This window comes from Hyla sarda, chromosome 7 (genome assembly GCF_029499605.1).
Source record: "Hyla sarda isolate aHylSar1 chromosome 7, aHylSar1.hap1, whole genome shotgun sequence".
In the NCBI taxonomy this organism is placed as follows: Eukaryota; Metazoa; Chordata; class Amphibia; order Anura; family Hylidae; genus Hyla; species Hyla sarda.
The window spans coordinates 123046073-123070287 of record NC_079195.1 but is presented as its reverse complement, the minus strand read 5'-3'; the positions used below and the strand labels follow the sequence as shown (position 1 = coordinate 123070287).

Below are 24215 nucleotides of genomic sequence, written 5' to 3'. Positions count from 1 at the left end.
GCCTTTCGGAAAAACGCATGTCAATGCGAGTGGCTAGGTGAATAAGTTCATGTAGATTAGCAGGAATTTCTCGTGCGGCCAGAACATCTTTAATGTTGCTGGATAGGCCTTTTTTAAAGGTCGCGCAGAGGGCCTCATTATTCCAGGACAATTCTGAAGCAAGAGTACGGAATTGTACGGCATACTCGCCAACGGAAGAATTACCCTGGACCAGGTTCAACAGGGCAGTCTCAGCAGAAGAGGCTCGGGCAGGTTCCTCAAAGACACTTCGGATTTCCGAGAAGAAGGAGTGTACAGAGGCAGTGACGGGGTCATTGCGGTCCCAGAGCGGTGTGGCCCATGACAGGGCTTTTCCGGACAGAAGGCTGACTACGAAAGCCACCTTAGACCTTTCAGTGGGAAACAAGTCCGACATCATCTCCAGATGCAGGGAACATTGGGAAAGAAAGCCACGGCAAAACTTAGAGTCCCCATCAAATTTATCCGGCAAGGATAGGCGTAGCCCAGGAGCGGCCACTCGCTGCGGAGGAGGTGCAGGAGCTGGCGGAGGAGATGACTGCTGAAGCTGTGGTAGTAACTGTTGTAGCATAACGGTCAGTTGAGACAGCTGTTGGCCTTGTTGCGCTATCAGTTGTGACTGCTGGGCGACCACCGTGGTGAGGTCAGCGACAACTGGCAGAGGAACTTCAGCGGGATCCATGGCCGGATCTACTGTCACGATGCCGGCTGGCGGGTAGTGGATCCTCTGTGCCAGAGAGGGATTGGCGTGGACCGTGCTAGTGGATCGGTTCTAAGTCACTACTGGTTTTCACCAGAGCCCGCCGCAAAGCGGGATGGTCTTGCTGCGGCGGTAGTGACCAGGTCGTATCCACTAGCAACGGCTCAACCTCTCTGGCTGCTGAAGATAGGCGCGGTACAAGGGAGTAGACAGAAGCAAGGTCGGACGTAGCAGAAGGTCGGGGCAGGCAGCAAGGATCGTAGTCAGGGGCAACGGCAGGAGGTCTGGAACACAGGCTAGGAACATACAAGGAACGCTTTCACTGGCACAATGGCAACAAGATCCGGCAGGGGAAGTGAGGTGATATAGGGAAGTGCACAGGTGAAGACACTAATTGGAATCACTGCGCCAATCAGCGGCGCAGTGGCCCTTTAAATCGCAAAGACCCGGCGCGCGCGCGCCCTAGGGAGCGGGGCCGCGCGCGCCGGGACAGGACCGAGGGAGAGCGAGTCAGGTACGGGAGCCGGGGTGCGCATCGCGAGCGGGCGCTACCCGCATCGCGAATCGCATCCCGGCTGGAAGCAGAATCGCAGCGCCCCGGGTCAGTGGATCTGACCGGAGCGCTGCAGCGGAGAGAGTGTAGCGAGCGCTCCGGGGAGGAGCGGGGACCCGGAGCGCTCGGCGTAACAGCTCTCTGTATTCAATTAAAGATCAAATTAAATTTCTCGTCCTCCTACCACCCGCAGTCCAATGGACAAGTGGAGAGAGTGAACCAGATCCTTGGTGACTACCTGCGACATTTTGTTTCCTCCCGCCAAGATGATTGGGTCGACCTGTTACCTTGGGCTGAATTCTCGTACAATTTCAAAAACTCTGAGTCATCCGCCAAGTCTCCGTTCTTTGTGGTGTACGGCTGTCACCCTCTTCCCCCCCCTCCCCATCCCCACTTCATCTGGAGTTCCTGCCGTCGATGATTTGACCCTGGACTTCTCTTCTTTCTGGAAGGAAACTCAAAAGTCGCTCTCACTGGCCTCTTCTCGCATGAAGAAACATGCGAATAAGAAGAGAAGAGCTCCTCCTGTCTTTGCCCCTGGTGACAAAGTGTGGCTCTCTGCCAAATATATTCGATTTCGTGTCCCTAGCTACAAGTTGGGTCCTCGTTACCTCGGACCATATAGAGTCAAAAGTCAAATCAACTCCTACAAGCTCCATCTTCCTGCTTCTCTTCATGTTCCTAACTCCTTTCATGTATCCCTTCTCAAACCTCTCATTCTTAACCGTTTTTCCCCCAAGGTCACCGTTCCTGCTCCTGTCACTGGGTCCTCTGACGTCTTCTCGGTAAAAGAAATCCTCGCCTCCAAGGTCGTCAGAGGTAACAAAAAAAAAAATTCTCATTGATTGGGAGAATTGTGGCCCCAAAGAGAGGTCTTGGGAGCCCGAGGACAATATCCTCGACAAGGAGCTCATCCATAGGTTCCTGGGCTCCAAAAAGAGGGGGAGACCAAAGGGGGGGTACTGTAACGCCGAGCGCTCTGGGCCCCGCTTCCCCTCCGGAGCGTTCGCGTCGTTTCTCTCTTGCACGCAGCGCCCCGGTCAGACTCGCTGACCGGGAGCGCTGCTCTGTGTCCCTCGGCGGGGATGCGATCCCCGTGGCGGGACGTGCCCGCCCGTGGATCGCATCCCGTATCACTCACCGGCCCCGTCCTTCTGCTCAGTCCTGGCTGTGCGGCCCCGCTCTCTAGGGCCAGTGCACCATTAATTGGTGCCTGGCCCAATTAGTTCCAAGCACTCCCTACACTATTTAAACCCACTTCCCCTTCCTGTCCTTGCCGGATCTTGTTGCCTTGTGCCCTGAGAAAGCATTTCTGTGTGTTCCATTGCCTGTGTATCCAGACCCTGGCCATTACCCCTGACTACGAACCGTTGCTGCCTGCCCAGACCTTCTGCTACGTCCGACCTTGCTCTTGCCTTGTCCTTCTGTACCGCGCCTGTCTCAGCTGTCAGTGAGGCTGAGTCGCTATCGGGTGGAACGACCTGGAGGTTACCTGTCGCTGCAAGTCCATCCCGCTTTGCGGCGGGCTCTGGTGAAAACCAGTAACCCCTTAGATTACGTTCCCCTGTTACGGCCCACATCATCACCTCACTGACACAGAGGATCCACCACCCGTGTCCTCCCCGCTTACCAGCCCGGATCCTGACAAGCATTTGGGTGATCCAAAAGAGTATTGGGAGAATGTCATATGGTCAGATGAAACCAAAGTAGAACTTTTTGGTAAAAACTCAACTCGTGCTTGGGGGAGAAAGAATGCAGAGTTGCATCCAAAGAACACCATACCTACTGTGAAGCATGGGGTGCAAACATCATGCTTTGGGGCTGTTTTTCTGCTAAGCGACCAGGACGACTGATCCGAAGGAAAGAATGAATGGGGCCATGTTTTGTGAGAATTTGAGTGAAAGCCTCCTTTCATCAGCAAGGGCATTGAAGATAAAACGTGTCTGGGTCTTTCAGCATGACAATGATCCTACGAAGGAGTGGCTTCGTAAGAAGCATTTCAAGGTCCTGGAGTGGCCTTGCCAGTCTCCAGATCTCAACCCCATAGAAAACCTTTAGAGGGAGTTGAAAGTCTGTGTTACCCAGCGACAGTCCCAAAACATCACTGCTCTAGAGAAGATCTGCATGGAGGAATGGGCCAAAATACCAGCAACAGTGCGTGAAAACCTTGTGAAGATTTACAGAAAACGTTTGACCTCTGTCATTGCCAACAAAGGGTATGTATATAACAAAGTATTGAGATGAACTTTTGTTATTCACCAAATACTTATTTTCCACCATAATTTGCTAATAAATTCTTTAAAATCAGACAATGTGATTTTATGATTTTTTTTCTCATTATGTCTCTCATAGTTGAGTTAGACCTATGATGAAAATGACCGGCCTCTCTCATCTTTTTAAGTGGGAGAACTTTCACAATTGGTGGCTTACTAAACACTTTTTTGCCTCACTGTATCTGGCTCTTATTCCCCCCCCCCCCAAAAAAAAAAAAGGTAATCTAGGAATGCCAGTATTATTATCCAGCAATTGGTGCTGCACTAGCTCTACATTCCTGACACTCAAGCCTTGGGCACACCTGACCCTGTTTCCACTTCAGTGGTTGTCCCTTCTTGGACCACTTTTGGTATGTACTAACCACTGTATATCAGTAAAACGCCACATCACCAGCCACTTTGGACCCAGTCAGATGAATAAATTTGATGCTAGACAATGAGACTTTGCTGCCAGGTAAACCTAAATAAACAAGCAGTTCAACATCTTGCCTTCCCTAGTGCCACAGCTCCCATTTACCTATGATTACAAATATCTGTATGATATGATACTGTGAAATGTAATACTCCCTTTTTATGTATGGCTTCCAGGTTTGGTGACAAAGCTCATAAATACTCACTGAGGGTCGGTGACTACCACACTGGAGTAGAAGATGACTTTGAGCGTGAACTACCAGTGCAAAAGATTGTTATACATAAGAAATACCACAGTGGCAGCAATGACAATGACATTGCATTAGTCAGATTACAAGGAAAGGACGATCATTGCATTTCATTTAGTTACCATGTTCTGCCAATATGTATTCCAGAAAGGAAGGAGTCATCTGTATACAAGAAGCCGTGCTTCATTTCTGGATGGGGAGACACAGGTATTATATTGTATTATTATATGACACGTGTAACAGATTATCACTGTATAGTCTATATTATCTGGTCCCTGCAACATAAATGCATGTCATACACAATAGATTGAGTTAAGACAGTGACCACTATAATAATCCTTACGAAGAATGCATAAACAATGAGTTAAAGTCCACTTCTTTTGTTCTCTACACAGAAATAGTAATAGTTAGGCAATATATAAATATTTGTTGCAACACTGATATGTTATCAGAATCATTGTCTGGTCTGCATTCAAGCTACAAAAATGCTGACTTTAAGACCCTAGTACAGGCATAGGCAACCTTCGGCACTGCAGATGTTTTGGACTAAATCTCCCATGATGCTTTGCATCATGGGAGATGTAGTCCAAAACATCTGCAGTGCTGAAGGTTGTCTATGCCTGCCCTAGTATTTAAAAAAACATGCAACGTTTAATAATCGTGGTTTTGTATACCTGATACAATGGCAGTGTGACCATAATGTTTAGTGTGAAGAGCCACAGGCACTATATAAACAGAATTATATGGATACCCAGTCATCCCTTGCTGTAAATAAAATGTACAAATGTGAAATATTTTGTTACTGTAGTACAGATTAACTTTAAAGCGCAACTGTCATGAAATCTGGGTGCAATAACCTGCACACAGCCTTTGTACTGTGTGCAGGTGGTGGGTATGGCAATGATTTTACCTAATATTTGCAGGCTTTCATGACCCCAAAGAATGGTTTTGATCAAAGCCATTAACCCCCTGTATGTGAGCGCTGGGACACACAGGTCCCAGCGCATGCGCTCTTCAGCTCAACTTTTTTGGCTGGTTATTATACACATACCCGTTATCTTCTTTCTTTTCTCTGGTGGAGACGGGCGCAGGCAGGACAGTTCCCTATACTAGGGGCAGAGAGGAAGTGCACTCTCTTCACCTAGCACTGCGCAGGCGCACTGAGGAGGAAGACGTAGGCGGGAGCCAGTGCTCGCTGGGGGAGTGAGCACTTGCCTGGATGACACGCAGCGGCGCGCACGTTAGATGAGCTGAAGGGCGCATGCGCTGGGACCTGTGTCAATCACACAGCGGTCCAAGCACTGACATACAGGGGGTGGGCATGTCGGCGGTGGGGCATCGCGTACCTCGCACCACGCCAATCCGACCGTCAGTGGCTTTGATCAAAAGCATTTTTTGGGGTCATGAAAGCCTGCAAATATTAGGTAAAAACATTGCTATACCCACCACCTGCACACAGTACAAAGGCTGTGTGCAGGTTATTGCACCCATATTTCATGACAGTTGCGCTTGAAATAGTTAAATTTATCTTTATCTAATGATTTCAATGTTATGTTATAGGAACTTCCTATTCGAAGACACTGCTGGAGGGAGCAGTTCCAATCCTTCCCAAAGAAAAATGTATATTTCGTTACAAAGGGAAATTTACTAACAGGATGATCTGTGCCGGAAATTTATCTGAAGACAATAGAGTAGATAGCTGTCAAGGAGACAGTGGGGGTCCTCTCATGTGCCAAAATGCCAATGGACAATGGATAATAGTAGGAATAACTTCTTGGGGATATGGATGTGGACGAAAGGATTATCCTGGAGTATATACCAAGGTTAACAGGTTTATCCCTTGGATTAAGAGAGTTACAAAGCTGAAATGAGACTAAAACGTAACAATCTTTGTTCATTGTGAAATATATGACTCATGTTGAAAAAACTCTGAACTTTTTACCATGAGATCCATCTTTTAAGAATACATGCGCAACAACATGCCTTAATTCCATGTATAGCCCTTAAATGTATAAAGAAGCAAAGCTGTGAAATGTGTTCATGTTTTGTCTTTGTCATTGTGACAAAAATATTGTGTGTATATAAATACATAATTTAATTTCATGTGTATTGTTTGATTCTTTACTGGCCTAAATAACATACATACACTTTTTTGACATAAAAAACTTTTGGACTGTAATCTGGGCATCAGATACTTTACAACAAGTTGTCAGTCATATAGTAGTTATATAGTTTTTTTACTTAAATTGTACTTTTATAAAAATCTGATTTATTTGACATACACTAAGTATGCTATGTGCATCATAGAGACATGTGGGATGTTATCACTGGGGGTCTCTAAGTGAAGACCCATACACACTGCCACAGATAACATTCTCTGACACATCTCTATGCCATGTATGATGAATGCTTAAGTGCTTAAAAGACTACCTAACCATTCCCTGCACAGAAAGTTTTGCTCAGGCTTTGATCCGAAGTTCTGTTCCCTTATTACACATGAACGTTTGGTTCAGACAAGTGTTTATGGGTTCTTTATGAAGAGAGGAGGGGTAAGTTGCTGCCATATACATGCCATGAACAAATTTAAAACACAAAGTTAAAACAAACGTGCCGAATCCTTTTCTCCCTCAACATTTAGTCAGCTGCTGAGAGGCCTTAAAAGTGACCATATATAAAAACATATACAGTAGTCCTCCAAGTTACAATATCAAAGGGGTACTTCGGTGCTTAGACATCTTATCCCCTATCCAAAGGACCCCGTTTCTAATCAGTCCCCGGAGCGTGTTCGCTCCGGGTCCGATTACCGGCGACCACAGGACACTGGTCTATGTAGAGGACAGGCACTTCTTCAGGGTCCTGGATAGTACACGCAATGTCCTAAAAAAGTAAAATGGAGCCGCCCTTACTTGGTGTCCAAAGGAGCAGCTAACCATGGCATAGGTTAAAAGTAGTACAGAACATGTAATACCTCCCTGTACTGTAGGGGGCGCTACCAGACAGCCAGTCAGTGCATACGCTTTAGGAATACAGGGGTTTTACCAGTGTAATATCCATTCTGATTGGTCGGTTCTTCCAGCCATTGACACGTTTTGCAGATTCCATAGCATTGTATGTTGAGTCTGGTTTCACGTTACAATGGTCCAGAAAAGACCATTGTATGTTGAAACTATTGTATGTTGAGGCCATTGTAAGTTGAGGGATCACTGTATATAAAAACATACATACAAAAACATATATGTAAACATACATGCTTGGCCAAGCTTGCAAGTGTATGGAGAGTCTAGTAAAATAATAATCTATTTGTGTATGGCAGTGCATCAATCGACTATGTTACTGTAAGTGGATTAGCGGGTCAGCTGAAGGAAAAAAAACAGGTTGTGAGCAATCATATTGTTCCAAGCTCCATCTCAGCCATATATATATTAGATTTTTCTACAAATTAATGTATATAAACAGCCTCTATAGAAGAGCATACCCACTAGGGATTTTATGTGTTAAAAAACAGAACAATAAAAAACCTTCTAAATACATTAAGGGAAACATCTTATTGCTATGGAGCCATATAGTACCCCACACCCAATGAGGCTTGCAGGTGGTATTATTTAAATAAAAAAATCTAAAGGGTAAATTAGCTACCATGCACTACCCGAGATTTTAATCCCTTAAAGACGGAGCCCATTTTCACCTCTAGGACGAAGCCCTTTTTTGCAAATCTGACCACTGTCACTTTAAACACTAATAACTCTGGAATGCTTTTACTTATTCTGATTCTGAGATTGTTTTTACTTTAACATAGTGGTAAATTTTTGTGGTAACTTGCATCCTTTCTTCGTGAAAAATCCCCAAATTTGATGAAAAAATAATTTTTTTTTGCATTTTTCTAACTTTGAAGCTCGCTGCTTGTAAGGAAAATGGATATTCCCCCTAAATTTTTTTTTTATTCACATATACAATATGTCTACTTTATGATTGCATCATAAAATTGACATATTTTTACTTTTGGAAGACACCAGAGGGCTTCAAAATGCAGTAGCAATTTTCCAATTTTTCACAAAATTTTCAAACGCACAATTTTTCAGGGACCAGTTCAGGTTTGAAGTGGATTTGAAGGGTCTTCATATTAGAAATACCCCATAAATTACCCCATTATAAAAACTGCACCCCCCAAAGTATTCAAAATGACATTCAGTAAATGTTTTAACCCTTTAGGTGTTTCACAGGAAAAGCAGCAAAGTGAAGGAGAAAATTCAAAATCTTCATTTTTTACACTCGCATGTTCTTGTAGACCCAATTTTTGAATTTTTACAAGGGGTAAAAGGAGAAAATGTATACTTGTATGTGTAACCCAATTTCTCTCGAGTAAGCACATACCTCATATACCTATGTAAAGTGTTCGGCGGGCGCAGTAGAGGGCTCAGAAGCGAAGGAGCGACAAGGGGATTTTAGAGAGGACGTTTTTCTGAAATGGTTTTTGGGGGGCATGTCGCATTTAGGAAGCCCCTATGGTGCCAGAACAGCAAAAAAAAAAAAAAACACATGGCATACCATTTTGGAAACTAGACCCCTTGAGGAACATAACAAGGAATAAAGTGAGCCTTAATACCCCACAGGTGTTTCACGACTTTTGCATATGTAAAAAAATATATATATTTTTTCACTAAAATGTGGGTTTCCCCCCAAATTTCACATTTTTGCAAGGGTTAATAGCAGAAAAGACCCCCCAAAATTTGTAACCCCATCTCTTCTGAGTATGGGGGTACCCCATAAGTGGACCTGAAGTGCACTATCGGCGAACTACAATGCTCAGAAGAGAAGGAGTCATATTTGGCTTTTTGAGAGCAAATTTTGCTCGGGGGGCATGTCGCATTTAGGAAGCCCCTATGGTGCCAGGACAGCAAAAAAAAAAAAACACATGGCATACCATTTTGGCAACTCGACCCCTCACAGAATGTAATGAGTGGTACAGTGAGCATTTACCCCCACTGGTGTCTGACAGATCTTTGGAACAGTGGGCTGTGCAAAATTTTTCATTTTCACGGACCACTGTTCCAAAGATCCGTCAGACACCTGTGGGGTGTAAATGCTCACTGCACCCCTTATTACATTCCGTGAGGGGTTCAGTTTCCAAAATGGGGTCACATGTGGGTGTGTTTTTTTTTTTGCGTTTGTCAGAACCACTGTAACAATCAGCCACCCCTGTGCAAATCCCATCAAATGTACATGGCGCACTCTCCCTTCTGGGCCTTGTTGTGTGCCCCCAGAGCACTTTGCGCCCACATATGGGGTTTCTCTGTACTCGGGAGAAATTCCGTTACAAATTTTGGGGGGCGTTTTTCCCTTTTACCTCTTGTGAAAATGAAAAGTATAGGGTAACACCAGCATGTTAGTGTAAAAATGTTTATTTTTTTACACTAACATGCTGGTGTAGACCCCAACTGTTCCTTTTCATAAGGGGTAAAAGGAGAAAAAGCCCCCCAAAATTTGTTAGGCAATTTCTCCCGAGTACGGCGATACCCCATTTGTGACCCTATTCTGTTGCCTTGAAATACAACAGGGCTCCAAAGTGAGAGCGCCGTGTGCATTTGAGGCCTGAATTAGGGACTTGCATAGGGGTGGATATAGGGGTATTCTATGCCAGTGATTCCCAAACAGGGTGCCTCCAGCTGTTGCTAAACTCCCAGCATGTTTGGACAGTCAATTGCTGTCCAGAAATGCTGGGAGTTTTTGTTTTGCAACAGCTGGAGGCTCCATCTTAGAAACACTGCCATACAATAAGTTTTTCATTTTTATTGGGGAGGGGGGTGGTGGTGGGGGGGGGGGGGGCAGTGTATGTGTGTATATGTAGTGTTTTACTCTTTATTTTATGTTAGTGTAGTGTAGTGTTTTTAGGTTACATTCACACTGACGGCGGATTACACTGAGTCTCCCGCTAGAAGTTTGAGCTGCGGCAGAAAATTTGCCGCAGCTCAAATTTGTAGCGGGGAACTCACTGTAATCTGCCGCAAGTGTGAATGTAGCCTGTACATTCACATGGGAGGGGGGTCAAAACTACAACTCCCAGCACGCACTGACAGACCATGCATGCTGGGAGTTGTAGTTTTGCAACAGCTGGAGGCACACTGGCTGGAAAACCTTGAGTTAGGTTCTATGACCTAACTCAGTATTTTTCAACCAGCGTGCCTCCAGCTGTTGCAAGACTACAACTCCCAGCATGTACTGATTGCGGAAGGGCATGCTGGGAGATGTAGTTATGCAATGGTTGGAGGCACGCAATTACAACTCCCAGCATGCCAAGACAGCCTTATGCTGTTCCTGAATGCTGGGAGTTGTAGTTTTGCAAGATTTAGAGGGGTTCAGGTTGTAAATCACTGTCCAGTGGTCTCAAAACTGTGGCCCTCCAGATGTTGCACAACTACAACTTGCAGCATGCCCAGACAGCAAACTGCTGTCTGGGCATTCTGAGAGTTGTAGTTTTGCAACATCTGGAGGGCTACAGTTTGAGACCACTTAGTGATCTACAACCTGAACCCCTCTAAATATTGCAAAACTACAAGTCCCAGCATGCCCACACAGCAAACAGCTGTCTGGGCATGCTGGGAGTTGTAGTTTTGCAACATCTGGCGGGCCACGGTTTAGAGACCACTGTAAACTGCGGCAACAACTCACCTAGCAGGACCCGGAAGCATTGCTGCCGCCGCCGCACGTGGGGGAGGATCGGGCTTGGGGATCCGGGATTCAGGTAAGGGACCTTCGGCCACGACCTTCCCTGGACGGTTTCCCCGTTTTGCCCGGACACCGATAGGTGGGCAAAGCGGGGGAACCGAACTTTAACCCCCCCTCCCCCGGTCTGCTATCGGTCGGTCGCTCGGCCAACCAATAGCAGGGATAGGAGGGGTGACACCCCTGCCACCAAACTCCTATCCCTTCAAGGGGATCTCGGACAACCCCGATCCCTCTTATTTTCCGGGTCACCAGTGACCCGTATGACCCGGAATCGCGCAGATCGCAGGTCTGAATTGACCTGCGATTTGCGCGCATTGCGGTCATGGGGGGGGGGGGGTCTCAGGACCCCCCTCGGCGATGTGCCGGGATGCCTGCTGTTAGATAACAGCAGTCATCCCGGCCCGATCCCCGCTACCGGTGACGCGGCGCTCCCGGAACCCCGCGACGTACATGTACGTCGCCGCGCGCCAAGTGACACTTCGCGGCGCCGTACATGTACGTCGCTCGTCGTGAAGGGGTTAAAGGGGTTCTCCCGTGGAAACCTTTTTTTTTTTTAAATCAACTGGTGCCAGAAAGTTAAACAGATTTGTAAATCGCTTCTATTAAAAAATCTTAATCCTTCCAGTACTTTTTAGGGGCTGTATACTAAAGAGAAATCCAAAAAAGAAATGCATATCCTGTGATGTCATGACCACAGTGCTCTTTGCTGACCTCTGCTGTCTATTTTAGGAACAGTCCAGAGAAGCATATGTTTGCTATGGGGATTTTGTCCAGTTCCTAAAATGGACAGCAGAGGTCAGCAGAGAGCACTGTGGTCAGGACATCACAGGAAATGCATTTCTTTTTTGGATTTCTCTTTAGTATACAGCCCCTAAAAAGTACTGGAAGGATTAAGATTTTTTTAATAGAAGTGATTGACAAATCTGTTTAACTTTCTGGCACCAGTTGATAAAAAAAAAAAAAAGTTTTCCAGTGGAGTACCCCTTTAAATGTGAATCTATCCTTTACTTAGCCCATTACATCTAATCATACATCATCGTATCATGTATGATTTTCTAAAATTGTACCAGTGCAGTAGAAGTAAGGGAAAGCTGCTAGTGATATTTTCTTTTTGTTTTTGACTTTCACCTACTTACCCTACAATTCTTCCAGAAAAGCAACGGTCAATGTTCATTATAATGTAAAACCTTCCTAAGAGAAGAGCTATTCTTCTTTTCTTTACAAGTCCAAGGGCTTTTGTAATCCAAATAATTAATTCCTTTTAACATTGTCACAGGAGCAATTGAAAATTCTTATGTAGAGGACACCAATAACTGCACCCAGATTTGAACATTTAGTTGGGGAATTAATTGCATAGGATTATAACTTAAATGCTGGTGTTACCCCAAATATTTCATTTTCACAAGGGGAAATAGGAGAAAATGCGCAAACCTCCAGCTGTTGCAAAACTGACAGATCGTGCATGCAGTTGTAGTTTTGCCACAGCTGTAGGCAGACTGGTGGGGAAACACAGAATTAGGTAACAGACTAACTCAGTGCTTCCCACCAGTGTGTCTCCAGATGTTGCAAAACTACAACTCCCAGCATGCACAGTCTGTCAGTGGATGCTGGGAGTTGTAGTTTTGCAACAGCTGGAGGCACACGGGTTGGGAAACTTCAAGTTAGGAAACAGACTCTAACTCAGTATTTCCCAACCAGTGCGCCTACAGCTGTTGCAAAACTACAACTCCCAGCATTCACTGACAGCAGAAGGGCATGCTGGGAGTTGTAGTTATGCAACAACTGGAGAACAGTTTGGAGACCACTGTGTAGTGGTCTACAAACTGTTGACCTCCAGATGTTGCAAAACTACTACTCCAAGCGTACCCAGACTGTCCAGGCATGATAGGAGTTGTAGAATGGCAACATCTGAAGGGCCAGATGTTGCAGAATTACAACGCCCAGCATGTCTGGGCATGCTGGGAATAGTAGTTTTGCAACATCTGAAGGTCCATAGTTTAGAGACCACTGTATAGTGGTCTCCAAACTCTTCCCCTCCAGATGTTGCAAAACTACAACTCCCAGCATGCCAGGACTGTCCAGGCATGCTGGGAGTTTTAGTTCTGAAGCATCTGAAGGGCCAGATGTTACAGAACTACCCGGACTTCCATGGGCAGGCAGAGCTGGGGATCTGAACTTTATTCCCTCCCACCCCCCTCCTGCCATTGGTCGATCAGTCCTGACTGACCAATGGTAGGGGATAGGAGGAGGTGGCACCCCGATCACCCTTTTCCGGGCCATCAGGTCACCAGAGATTAGCCTGGAAAAAACGTGATTCGCGGGTCAAAATTGACCAGCGAATCACGGCGCTCATGGTCTCAGGACCCCCTAGGCGATGTGCTGGGATGGCTGCTGATAGATAGCAGTAGTCCCATTCCAATCACTGGCCGGCGAGCAGCAGTGATCGGAAATACGGAGGGCGTACAAGTATGCCCTATCATCGTTAAGTATTGGGATGCAAGGGCGTACCTGTACGCCCTCCGTCCCTAACAGGTTAATATTTTGTCTTGTCTTGTAAAATGTTAGATATCACAATGGAAGCCTAACAGATCCCATTGAAACTAACAATATAAAATCATACAGTGTCCTTACTGGCTTTCTTTGTTAATCTTCCCTTATGACATCACACATGTGACATCATCAAGTGTATGGAGCTATCTGTACCAGCCACTAGTACAGTCCAGGCCTTAGCTATCAGAGGGAGTGCACATAAAGAGCAGGAGATGAGGAAAAGGACAAGATGACACAAGAGAGGTACATAAATCCTAAATATTGGTCAGAATCCATTTAGAATTCTAGACTTGCAAATGATGACTAGATCTAATGAATATAATGTGTCAAAATCATAATGTAAATGGTATTACATCGAATTATTTAACTAGACACTTTGCTGATGTTCCCAAATGACCAAGTATATATTGTTTATTCAATTTTATTACACAAAAAGTTGGGGTGTAAGTACTGTATGGGTATATTAAGTCTAATGGGGGTGACAGGGAAGTAATATGAGTTCTTTGACCTTTAATATGACCTCCTGTTATAACCTAAAATAAGAATTTTGGCTGAAATAATGTATATTTCACTATTATAATGCTGGAATTTCATGTATGACTATTAATACTGAATCATAAAAAAAAATGCATACATTGAATTTTCTTTAACAGGATTGTCCCAGAGGGCAAATTTGGTAAAATCAGATGTGTGCCCCATACATATATGGAAAGGGGAACAAATGTGCTGTTTTTAAGGAAAATAACTTATATCCCTGTAGAGTTCTTCTCCCCCATGGATTTGATCACGTAGTTTCCTCTCTGAGCTCTAACCTTACTGTTGCCAGGCAACAGAGCACACACTTTCCCACAATCCCCCTTACTTATAAGCTCAGTGGAGACAAACTGCCATTACCTTCAGGAGACTGCAGGTGAACTGAGCATGTGTTACCCCGCCATAGTGGGTCGTAACCAAGGGCAACAGTTATCAAAACAATGCGGGTACATGGAGGATTAGTAATCTTCTATCTATAACTGAGATAGATAGATAGATAGATAGATAGATGAAGAAAAAGAACACTGCAGCACTCCAAGGGTAGTGGAAAATTGTGGATAGTGTTTTTTCCATCACAAGTACAAGGGAATGTTTCAGCTTCTAGCAAGCAGCCTTTCAAAGGAGTGCTGCACTGATCTTTTTCTACTTTGTGAATTTGGAGCTGATTTGCATATCTATCTAGCTATCTATCTATCTATCTATCTATCTATCTATCTATCTAGGGCATAGATCAGTGTTTCCTGAACAGGTTGCCTAAAGCTGTTGCAAAACTACAACTCCGAGGCTGGGAGTTGTAGTTTTGCAACCGCTGGAGGCACCCTAGTTGGGAAACACTGAGATAGATAGATAGAAAGAATATATAGGCAGCACACCGCAGGTAGACTTTAAACAAAAATAGGATTTATTCCAGCCTGGAGGCTGGAGAAATGTAGTCTCCCACATCATGGAATAAATCCTATTTTTGTTTAAAGTCTACCTGCGGTGTGCTGCCTATATATTCTTTCTATACATTGAGGAACCAGTGGACCGAGGTTCAGATGATGTGGGCACCCCGAATTTCTTTTTTCTATTTATTTCTGGAGGTGCTGTTCTTATTGGATATTTAGATAGATAGATAGATGGATAGATAGGGAATAGATATTGGACATAGATCAATGTTTCCTAACCAGGGTGACTGCAGCATGCTGGAAGTTGTAGTTTGGCAACAGCTGGAGGCACCCTCTTCAGGAAACTGTGGTAGCGGGGTGTGGCACATGTTGTTACCCTAAGGGCAGATGGCATTAACCCCTTGTATTCATAACACCAGGGCGTGGTTTAGCCCCTGGGTTCTCAACCTGGGGTACACGTACCCCTAGGGGTACGCCAGGGGCTGTCAGGTGGTACGCGAAAGCGCTGTCAAATACCGTCCGCGGCTACTGTGAGTGAGCTGCGTGGTTGCCGGGGAGACATGTGACCTCCACTGACGTTGTGCGGACTTGCCGCACAGCGCAGGAGGACGTCACACGTCAGTGCGGCCCCCGCCGAACAGGGCGCGCTGCATCCAAGGACAGGCCACAGGGGACTGCAGGACGCCAGGTAAAGGATAAAAATAAAAAGTTAAAAACAACTGTATGGCATGGAGGGGGACTGGCACGGAGGGGGACTGTATGGCACGGAGAGGGAGATGTATGGGACAGAGGGGGGGATGTATGGGACAGAGCACAAGGCATTAAGATGGAGGGGGAGAGGGATGGGGAGTAATAAAGCACAAGGCATTAAAATGTAATGCCTTGTGCTTTATTTCTCCCCCTCCGCCATTATCCCTCTCCCATTCCATCTTAATCCCCTTGCGCCATTAATTGCACAAGGGGATTAATATGGGCGGGGGGGGGGGGGGGGGGGCGGCAAAAGGGGATCAGAGGGAGGGGGGAATAATGACACAAGGGGATTAAGATGGAGGGAGGGATAATCAACCCCCCCCCCCTCCATATTAATCACCTTGTGCCATTATTATCCGATATGGCAAAAGGGGATCGGGGGGGGGGGGGGGGGGGATAATGGCGCAAGGGGATAAAGATGGAGGGGGAATAATGGCATAAGGGGATTAATATGGAGGGGGGAGGGTTGATTATCCCCCCTTCATCTTAATCCCCTTGTGTTATTATTCCCCCGTCCATCTTTATCCCCTTGTGTTATTATTCCTCCTCCATCTTTATCCCCTTGTGCCATTACCCCCCTCCATCTTTATCCCCTTGTCCCATTATTCCCTCCTCCATCTTAATCCCCTTGTACCATTATTCCCCCGTCCATCTTTATCCCCTTGTGTTATTATTCCTCTTCCATCTTTATCCCCTTGTGCCATTATCCCCCCTCCATCTTTATCCCATTGTCCCATTATTCCCTCCTCCATCTTAATAACTTGTACCATTATTCCCCCCTCCATCTTTATCCCCTTGTGTTATTATTCCTCTTCCATCTTTATCCACTTGTGCCATTATTCTCCCACCATATTTATCCCCTTGTCCCATTATTCCCTCCTCCATCTTAATCCCCTTGTACCATTATTCCCCCTCCATCTTAATCGCCTTGTGCTATTATTCCCCCTCCCTCTGATCCCCTTTTGCCATATTGGATAATAATGGCACAAGGGGATAAAGATGGAGGAGGGAATAATGGGACAAGGGGATTAAGATGGAGGGGGGAATAATAGCACAAGGGGATTCAGATGGAGGAGGAATAATGGGACAAGGGGATAAAGATGGAGGGGGAATAATGGGACAAGGGGATAAAGATGGAGGGGGAATAATAACACAAGGGGATAAAGATGGAGGAGGAATAATTACACAAGGGGATAAAGATGGAGGAGGAATAATAACACAAGGGGATAAAGATAGAGGGGGGGATATTGGCACGAGGGGATAAAGATGGAGGGGAATAATGGGACAAGGGGATAAAGATGGAGGGGGAATAATAACACAAGGGGATTAAGATGGAGGGGGGAATATTGGGACAAGGGGATAAAGATGGAGGGGGGAATATTGGCACAAGGGGATAAAGATGGAGGGGGGAATATTGGCACAAGGGGATAAAGAGGGAAGGGGTAATATTGGCACAAGGGGATAAAGATGGAGGGGGAATAATAGCACAAAGGGATTAAGATGGAGGGTGATGCATTAGTATAAAGGTAAGGACACGCCTTTTGTCCGCGGGTACCCCTCTCGCGCAAGTTCCGCACGAGGGGGTACCCGCAGACATACTTTCAGCCTTTCAGTTGCCAAAAAGGTTGAGAACCAATGGTTTAGCCTAAAACCACCTTGTGCTAGTCAGTTAGGGAAGCTGAACGGGACCACAGTGGCAAAATCACAGAGTCCCAATCAGCTGAGAGGAAGGCTGAAAGGGCCCTACCTGGCTCAGTGCCATCAGATTGGCGCTCCAAGAATATAGGCAGCCTGTATAAATAGAACGCCAATAACACTGATTAATGCTCTGCTATAGTACAGCATTGTTCAGTGTTTGCAAACAAAAGGTCTCATGTGACAGTTCCCTATAGGGACTTAAAATGGTGAGAAAACTTTAATATAGGACTTTTTCATTTTTGCACTTTTGCAATTTTTTTCCTCCTCATCTTTTAAAAATCCTACCGCTTTAAATTTTCCACCTACAGAACTATATGAGGGCTTGTATTTTGTGCCACCAATTTTGCTTTGGAATTACATCAATCATTTGTCCAGAATTGCTGAGTTTTGGTCACTTCATATATAAAAATGTATTCTCAGCTGCACAAAGATAACAGTGACTACAGCACTGATCGGACACAGTCAGGAGAGTACACAATGATATCACTGACCTCAGTGACGTCCGGACGGAACCCCCTGAATATAATACTGCCTCCTACTGTACCCCCTGAATATAATACTGCCACAGTACATACACACATCATTCATACATACAGTACATACACACATCATACATACACACACCGCCTCTGCCCCCACACACATGCATAATACATACATACACATCATACATACACATTATGCATACACATATCATACATACACCCGCCGACTTCAGATCTCCCCCCACCCCCGCATAATACATCTCCACACATCATACGTACAGTACATACACACACATCATTCATACATCATACATACAGTACACACAAACACACACATCATACATACATCATACATACAGCACACACACACACATCAAACAGTTTTTTTCCTCCTCATCTTTTAAAAATCCTACCGCTTTAAATTTTCCACCTACAGAACTATATGAGGGCTTGTATTTTGTGCCACCAATTTTGCTTTGGAATTACATCAATCATTTGTCCAGAATTGCTGAGTTTTGGTCACTTCATATATAAAAATTTATACTCAGCTGCACAAAGCTAACAGTGACTAGAGCACTGATCGGACACAGTCAGGAGAGTACACAATGATATCACTGACCTGAGTGATGTCCGGACGGAACCCCCTGAATATAATACTGCCACTCATTGTACCCCATGAATATAATACTGCCACAGTACATACACACATCATTCATACATACAGTACATACACACATCATACATTCACACACCGCCTCCGCCCCCACACACATGCATAATACATACATACACATCATACATACACATTATGCATACACATATCATACATACACCCGCCGCCTTCAGATCTCCCCCCCGCCCCCGCATAATACATCTCCACACATCATACGTACAGTACATACACACACATCATTCATACATCTTACATACAGTACACACAAACACACACATCATTCATACAGCACACACACACACATCATTCATACATCATACATACAGTATGGACACACATCATTCATACATCATGCATCCAGTACAAACACACACATCATTCATACATCATACATACAGTACATACACACACCATTCCTACATCATACATACAGTACACACACACACACCATTCCTACATCATACATACAGTACACACACACACACACCATTCCTATATCATACATACAGTACATACACACACATATCATTCCTACATCATACATACAGTACATACACACACATCATTCATACCATTCCTACATCATACATACAGTACATCATTCATACCATTCCTACATCATACATACAGTACATGCACACACATCATTCAAACATCATACAGTACATACACACATCATTCATACATCATACATACAGTACACACACATCATTCATACATCATACATACAGCACACACACACATCATTCATACATCATACATACAGTACACACACACCATTCCTAAATCATACATACAGTACACACACCATTCCTACATCATACATACAGTACACACAAACACCATTTCTACATCATACATACAGTACACACACCAACAACATTTCTATATCATACATACAGTACACACACGCACACACCATTTCTACATCATACATACAGTACATACACACACACACATACCATTCCTACATCATACATACTGTGCTGCCTTCGCAATGTATTTTACATGCTTGGCACTCAGCAGGGTCTGTCCCTTTAAGACCCTCCATTTTCTTGAAGCCTAGAGGCAGCCTTCTCTCTAAAGCCTAGGGCTAGCCCCAGCACGTCTCATTCATTCCAGCTCCAGCTACCACAGTGATGAGATCCACAGGACTTCTTAAAGCTAATACAGACTGCAAATCTGATAAATACCAAAGCCTTTTTAGCGTGTTCATTATATCTCAGTAAAGATTACATCAGTTAAGCAACCAGCATGTCTTTCCTTGAGATTCGGTATAAACTTGATGTGACGCTGTCTACTTAAATCAACACACAGACGAGACATTATACATACAGTACATACACACACACATACCATTCCTACATCATACATACAGCACATACACACACCATTCCTACATCATGCATATAGTACATACACACACATCATTCATACCATTCCTACATCATACATACAGTGCATACACACACATCATTCACACATCATAGAGTACATACACACACACATCATTCATACATCATACAAACAGTATATACACACCAATCACTCAAACATCATGATCACCTCATGAAAAATCAGATTCCATTATTTATAACTTAGGATGGCTGAACGCTGAACGTACTCCCCCTTCCCCCCCCCCCCCCCGGACCACAGATTCAATAACACTCAGCCCCCACTAGCAACCCCCCCCCCCCCACACACACACACACACACTCCTCCTGACCACAAATTCTATTAAGCCTCCACATCCATCAACCCCCCCGCACCTCCGGATCACAAAGTCACCCATTTGCCGCCGCTCCACCGCCTCCTAACCTGCGGCCACAGCCATGAAGATCAGTGCTAAAGCCTGCTGTCAAGCATGTGATTGGGTCCTGGTGGAGATAGCGCTTCGCTGGCGGCGAGGGAGCCGACGGTGCGTGCCTGCATGTGCAGGGGGTGGGATTTCAGGCTTGCTCTGGGGGGTGGGATTTCAGGCTTGCTCTGGAGGGGTGGGATTTCATGCTAGCTCTGGGGGGTGGGATTTCAGGCTAGCACCGGGCCTGGTGCTGGCAGTGACAAGCCTATCATTCAGGACCTGGACCTAGTGAGTGGCATGGGGGCCCTACGGGCCCTGCATGCTATGGAGCCCAGTCACGATGGTGATCTCTGCGACCTCTATAGTGACGCCACTGGTTATAGGGGTAAGAGTATGATTTTAAACATACACCTTTTCCTACACAAAGCTATACGTTTTTAAAAGTAGTAAAATAATACAAAACCTATATAATGTGGGTATCGTTGTAATAATATACTTATTATCATCAGGGCCGGATCATCATTGGCGCTTATGGAGCGCATGCTCCGAACCCCGTGCCCGCAGGGGTCACCCGTCACATTAGGGACATCCCTGTGTTGGGATACAAGGATGCCCCGGTTACCTCTCTGCGGCCCCGCGTTAACTTTAAACACGCAGGGGCTTCCGGGAGGTAGGGCATGCAGGGACGTCACTGACGTCCTGTGAGTGCGCCCATGGTAACAAAGCAGATTAAGGTTGAAAGGGTTGGGGGTTGTAAGAGGGGTGGACGGAGATGGTGAACATAGGTAACAAGGGTTTGACAGGGTTGGCCAAGGTAGACATGGATGACAAGAGGGTGGACTCGGGAGCAAGGGGGGTGAACATGGGAGACGGGGAGGCGAGGGTTAACAGGGGTGAGGGGTGGACAAGGATGACAAGGGGAATATAAGAGGAGGGACAGAGGGGTAAAACAATTAACAAAATAATTCAACCCCCCTTTCAGAATTAAAAGGCATACATTCCTATTACATGATTAACTGTTTTATATATTATAAAAAACAATTTAGATAATATATTTAATGAAAAATTATTTAATATGTACAAAATATTTTAAGTTAGAAAAAATAATCTAGATCCCAATGTGTTCTTTTATTTCTTTCTTTTTTTTTACCTTTTCTTATGTGGTTTCATAATCCCTGAGATACGTAGTTCTGGCACTAGAATGTTATATATATTAGCATCTGTGGCATGTATTAGGAGCATGTTATCATACCGGTGTCTTTTTACAGGTGACTGATGCCCAGTGAGAAGGTGAACGTGACATATACCCTCGTCAGCTGCAAGAAAGGAACCACGAGACAGGTAATTAATATTTATATTAATTACTGATAACAATCAGGCTAGATGTAAAATCTAGACCTGTAGAGATGTCATAGTCTCTCCCTTATACATGAAGATATATGTGTTGTTAATAAGTATATCGTCTATGAACAGCTTCTTATATAACACAACCTTATCTCAGGTACAGAGATTAGGAACATTTATGATCCTTAGTCTCTGATTTTTATTTGTAGGAATCCCCTTTATCAATATTTTTATATTTTTAATCAGAAAGATTTATTAAGGTTTTTGTTTAGTTTTTGACAAAACATAAAAAACATGCATGAACAAATCAAAACAACCCCCGTCCCTTCCCCCCACCCCCACGAATGACACCTCCCTCCAGGTTTTTATGACAAATATAAACTAGAGCACCATGTTATAACCCGTGTAGCAGTCACCAAAAAAGAAAAGAAAAAGATAAGCCTTGGAAGAAACATTAGGAGTAGGAGAATATCAAACCGGGCTATAAGGGAAGGAAAATAAGAAGAAAAAAAACATGAAACAAAAGAATCACCACACCTTAAGGCTGACACAGAGCAAAGACACATAAAAGGAGACCAACACATCAAGAATTTTAGCATCTTCCTGCACCAGAGACCCAGCACCATTGCAGAGACAGAGAATGGCCATGGACCCCTGCTGCACCCAAATCATACGTGCCAATAAACGGCCAGTGCTTTCCCCACTTTCAAAATATTGCTGCTGCTGAAAAAAAAAACTTTATTATCCGCCACGTGCAGTAGATGTACATCCAGTAGAGTACTCAAAGACTGCCAGCGAACCTGAACAGCACCAGACGGGCTCCCAAGGAACTCCCTCTCAGTAGAAAGCACCTGCCATTGCAACAACTCCTGTATTCCTCGATTCTTCAATTTACATGTGATAATGTCTCTAATAAACACAGCCCAGACAAAAGCCTTAAGAGAATCCCACACTACTCCCAGCGAAGCTGAGCCACAATTAATTTCCAGGAAAGATTTAATATCTGCTACCAGGGTGTGGCCTTTTTTGGGTACCTGAAGCCAGTATGGAATAAGATGCAACAAGGACCCCCTAACTCTAGGACTAGAACTGAAATTAAGGTATACATGAATAGGAGAATGATCCGATAAATGACAGGGGAGATATTCCACCAACGCCACCCATGGGAAGATCAGCTCATTAACCAGCGCTAAATCAATACATGACGGAGTACCATGGGAACTAGAGTAGCAGGAATACTGCCTACCTGCAGGATTGCACTGACTCCATAAGTCAACCCACCCAGCTTCCTCTACAAACCTAGTCAGACCGGTAACAGAAGACTCTATAGTGGCCCCTCTACCCCCAAATTAATCTATGGATGGATTTAAAAGATTATTGAAATCTCCTACTAGAAGAAGGGGCACATCTGGCAGGGAAGAGACAAAGGACACCACCCTCCTTAATACATCACTAGAATATGGGTGAGGGATATATATATTGCAGCCAATATAAAAGGTATATGGTAAAATTCGCCATAAAGGCACACAAAGCGACCATCAGGGTCAATCAAACTAGAAAAACACTGAATAAGAATATTCACAGGAATAAGAACACTGGCAAAAAAGTTGACGAGCAAAGAAAAAAAAAGGGGGAAAGAGTTGCAATGTACAATGTGAGGGAACTGTATTGCACACCTAATGTGGGGGAAATGTACTTCACCTAATGTGGGGGAACTATACTACACCTAATGTGGGGGAACTGTACTGCACACCTAATGTGGGGGAACTGTATTGCACACCAAATGTGGGGGAACTGTATTGCACACCTAATGTGCAAGGACTTGTACTGCCAACCTAATGTGCAAGGACTTATACTGCACCTAATCCGGGGGAACTGCAATCTAATGTGGGGGAACTACAACCTAATGTGGGGGTACTGTCGGGGGCATCATAATTAAGTGTTCCGTCTTCCAGGCAGCCTTAATCTGGCCCTGGGGGGGGGGGGGAACAGCATTGTATTAAGTGGAGGGGGACAGGGGTGGGATACAGCAATGTATTAGGGGGGGCCGGGGGGGATCAGCATTGCATTAGGGGGAGGGGTGGATAAGCATTATAATAGGGGAGATGGGAGGGGGGATCAGCAGTGTCTTAGGGGGATGGGAGGGGGGATCAGCAGTTTATTAGGGGGGGTGGCAGCAGTGTTTTGGGTGGATGGAAGGGGAGGGGGTAAGCATTGTATTAGGGGGAGGGGGTGATCAGTATTGTATTAGGGGGATGGGGGAATAAGCATTGTATTAGGGGAGTGGGGAAATCAGCATTGCATTAGGGGGATGGGGAATCAGCATTGTATTAGAGGGAGAGGGGATCAGTATTGTATTAGGGGGAGGGGCGATCAGCATGGTATTAGGGGGAGGGTGGATCAGCGTTGTATTAGGTGAGAAGGGATCAGCATTGTATTAGGGGGATGGGAGGGGGATCAGCAGTGTATTAGGGGGTTGGGAGGGGGATCAGCAGTGTATTAGGGGGATGGGAGGGGATCAGCAGTGTATTAGGGGGGATGGGAGAGGAAGGGGGTCAGCATTAGGG

At 45.0% G+C, this 24215-nt stretch overlaps 1 protein-coding gene across 5 annotated transcripts in view; it reads left to right on the top strand.

The window, feature by feature from the left end:
• The window catches only part of LOC130282421 (neurotrypsin-like), a 106383-nt gene extending 100087 nt beyond the window's left edge, over positions 1–6296 (top strand). For all 5 annotated transcript variants that reach the window (XM_056530644.1, XM_056530646.1, XM_056530645.1 and 2 more), the window contains 2 exons: positions 4133–4410; positions 5764–6296. In XM_056530644.1, the coding sequence (XP_056386619.1) occupies positions 4133–4410; positions 5764–6074 (589 nt within the window). In that variant the 3' untranslated portion in view covers positions 6075–6296. The remainder of the gene's footprint in view (positions 1–4132; positions 4411–5763) is intronic.
• The last annotated feature ends 17919 nt before the right edge of the window (positions 6297–24215 follow it).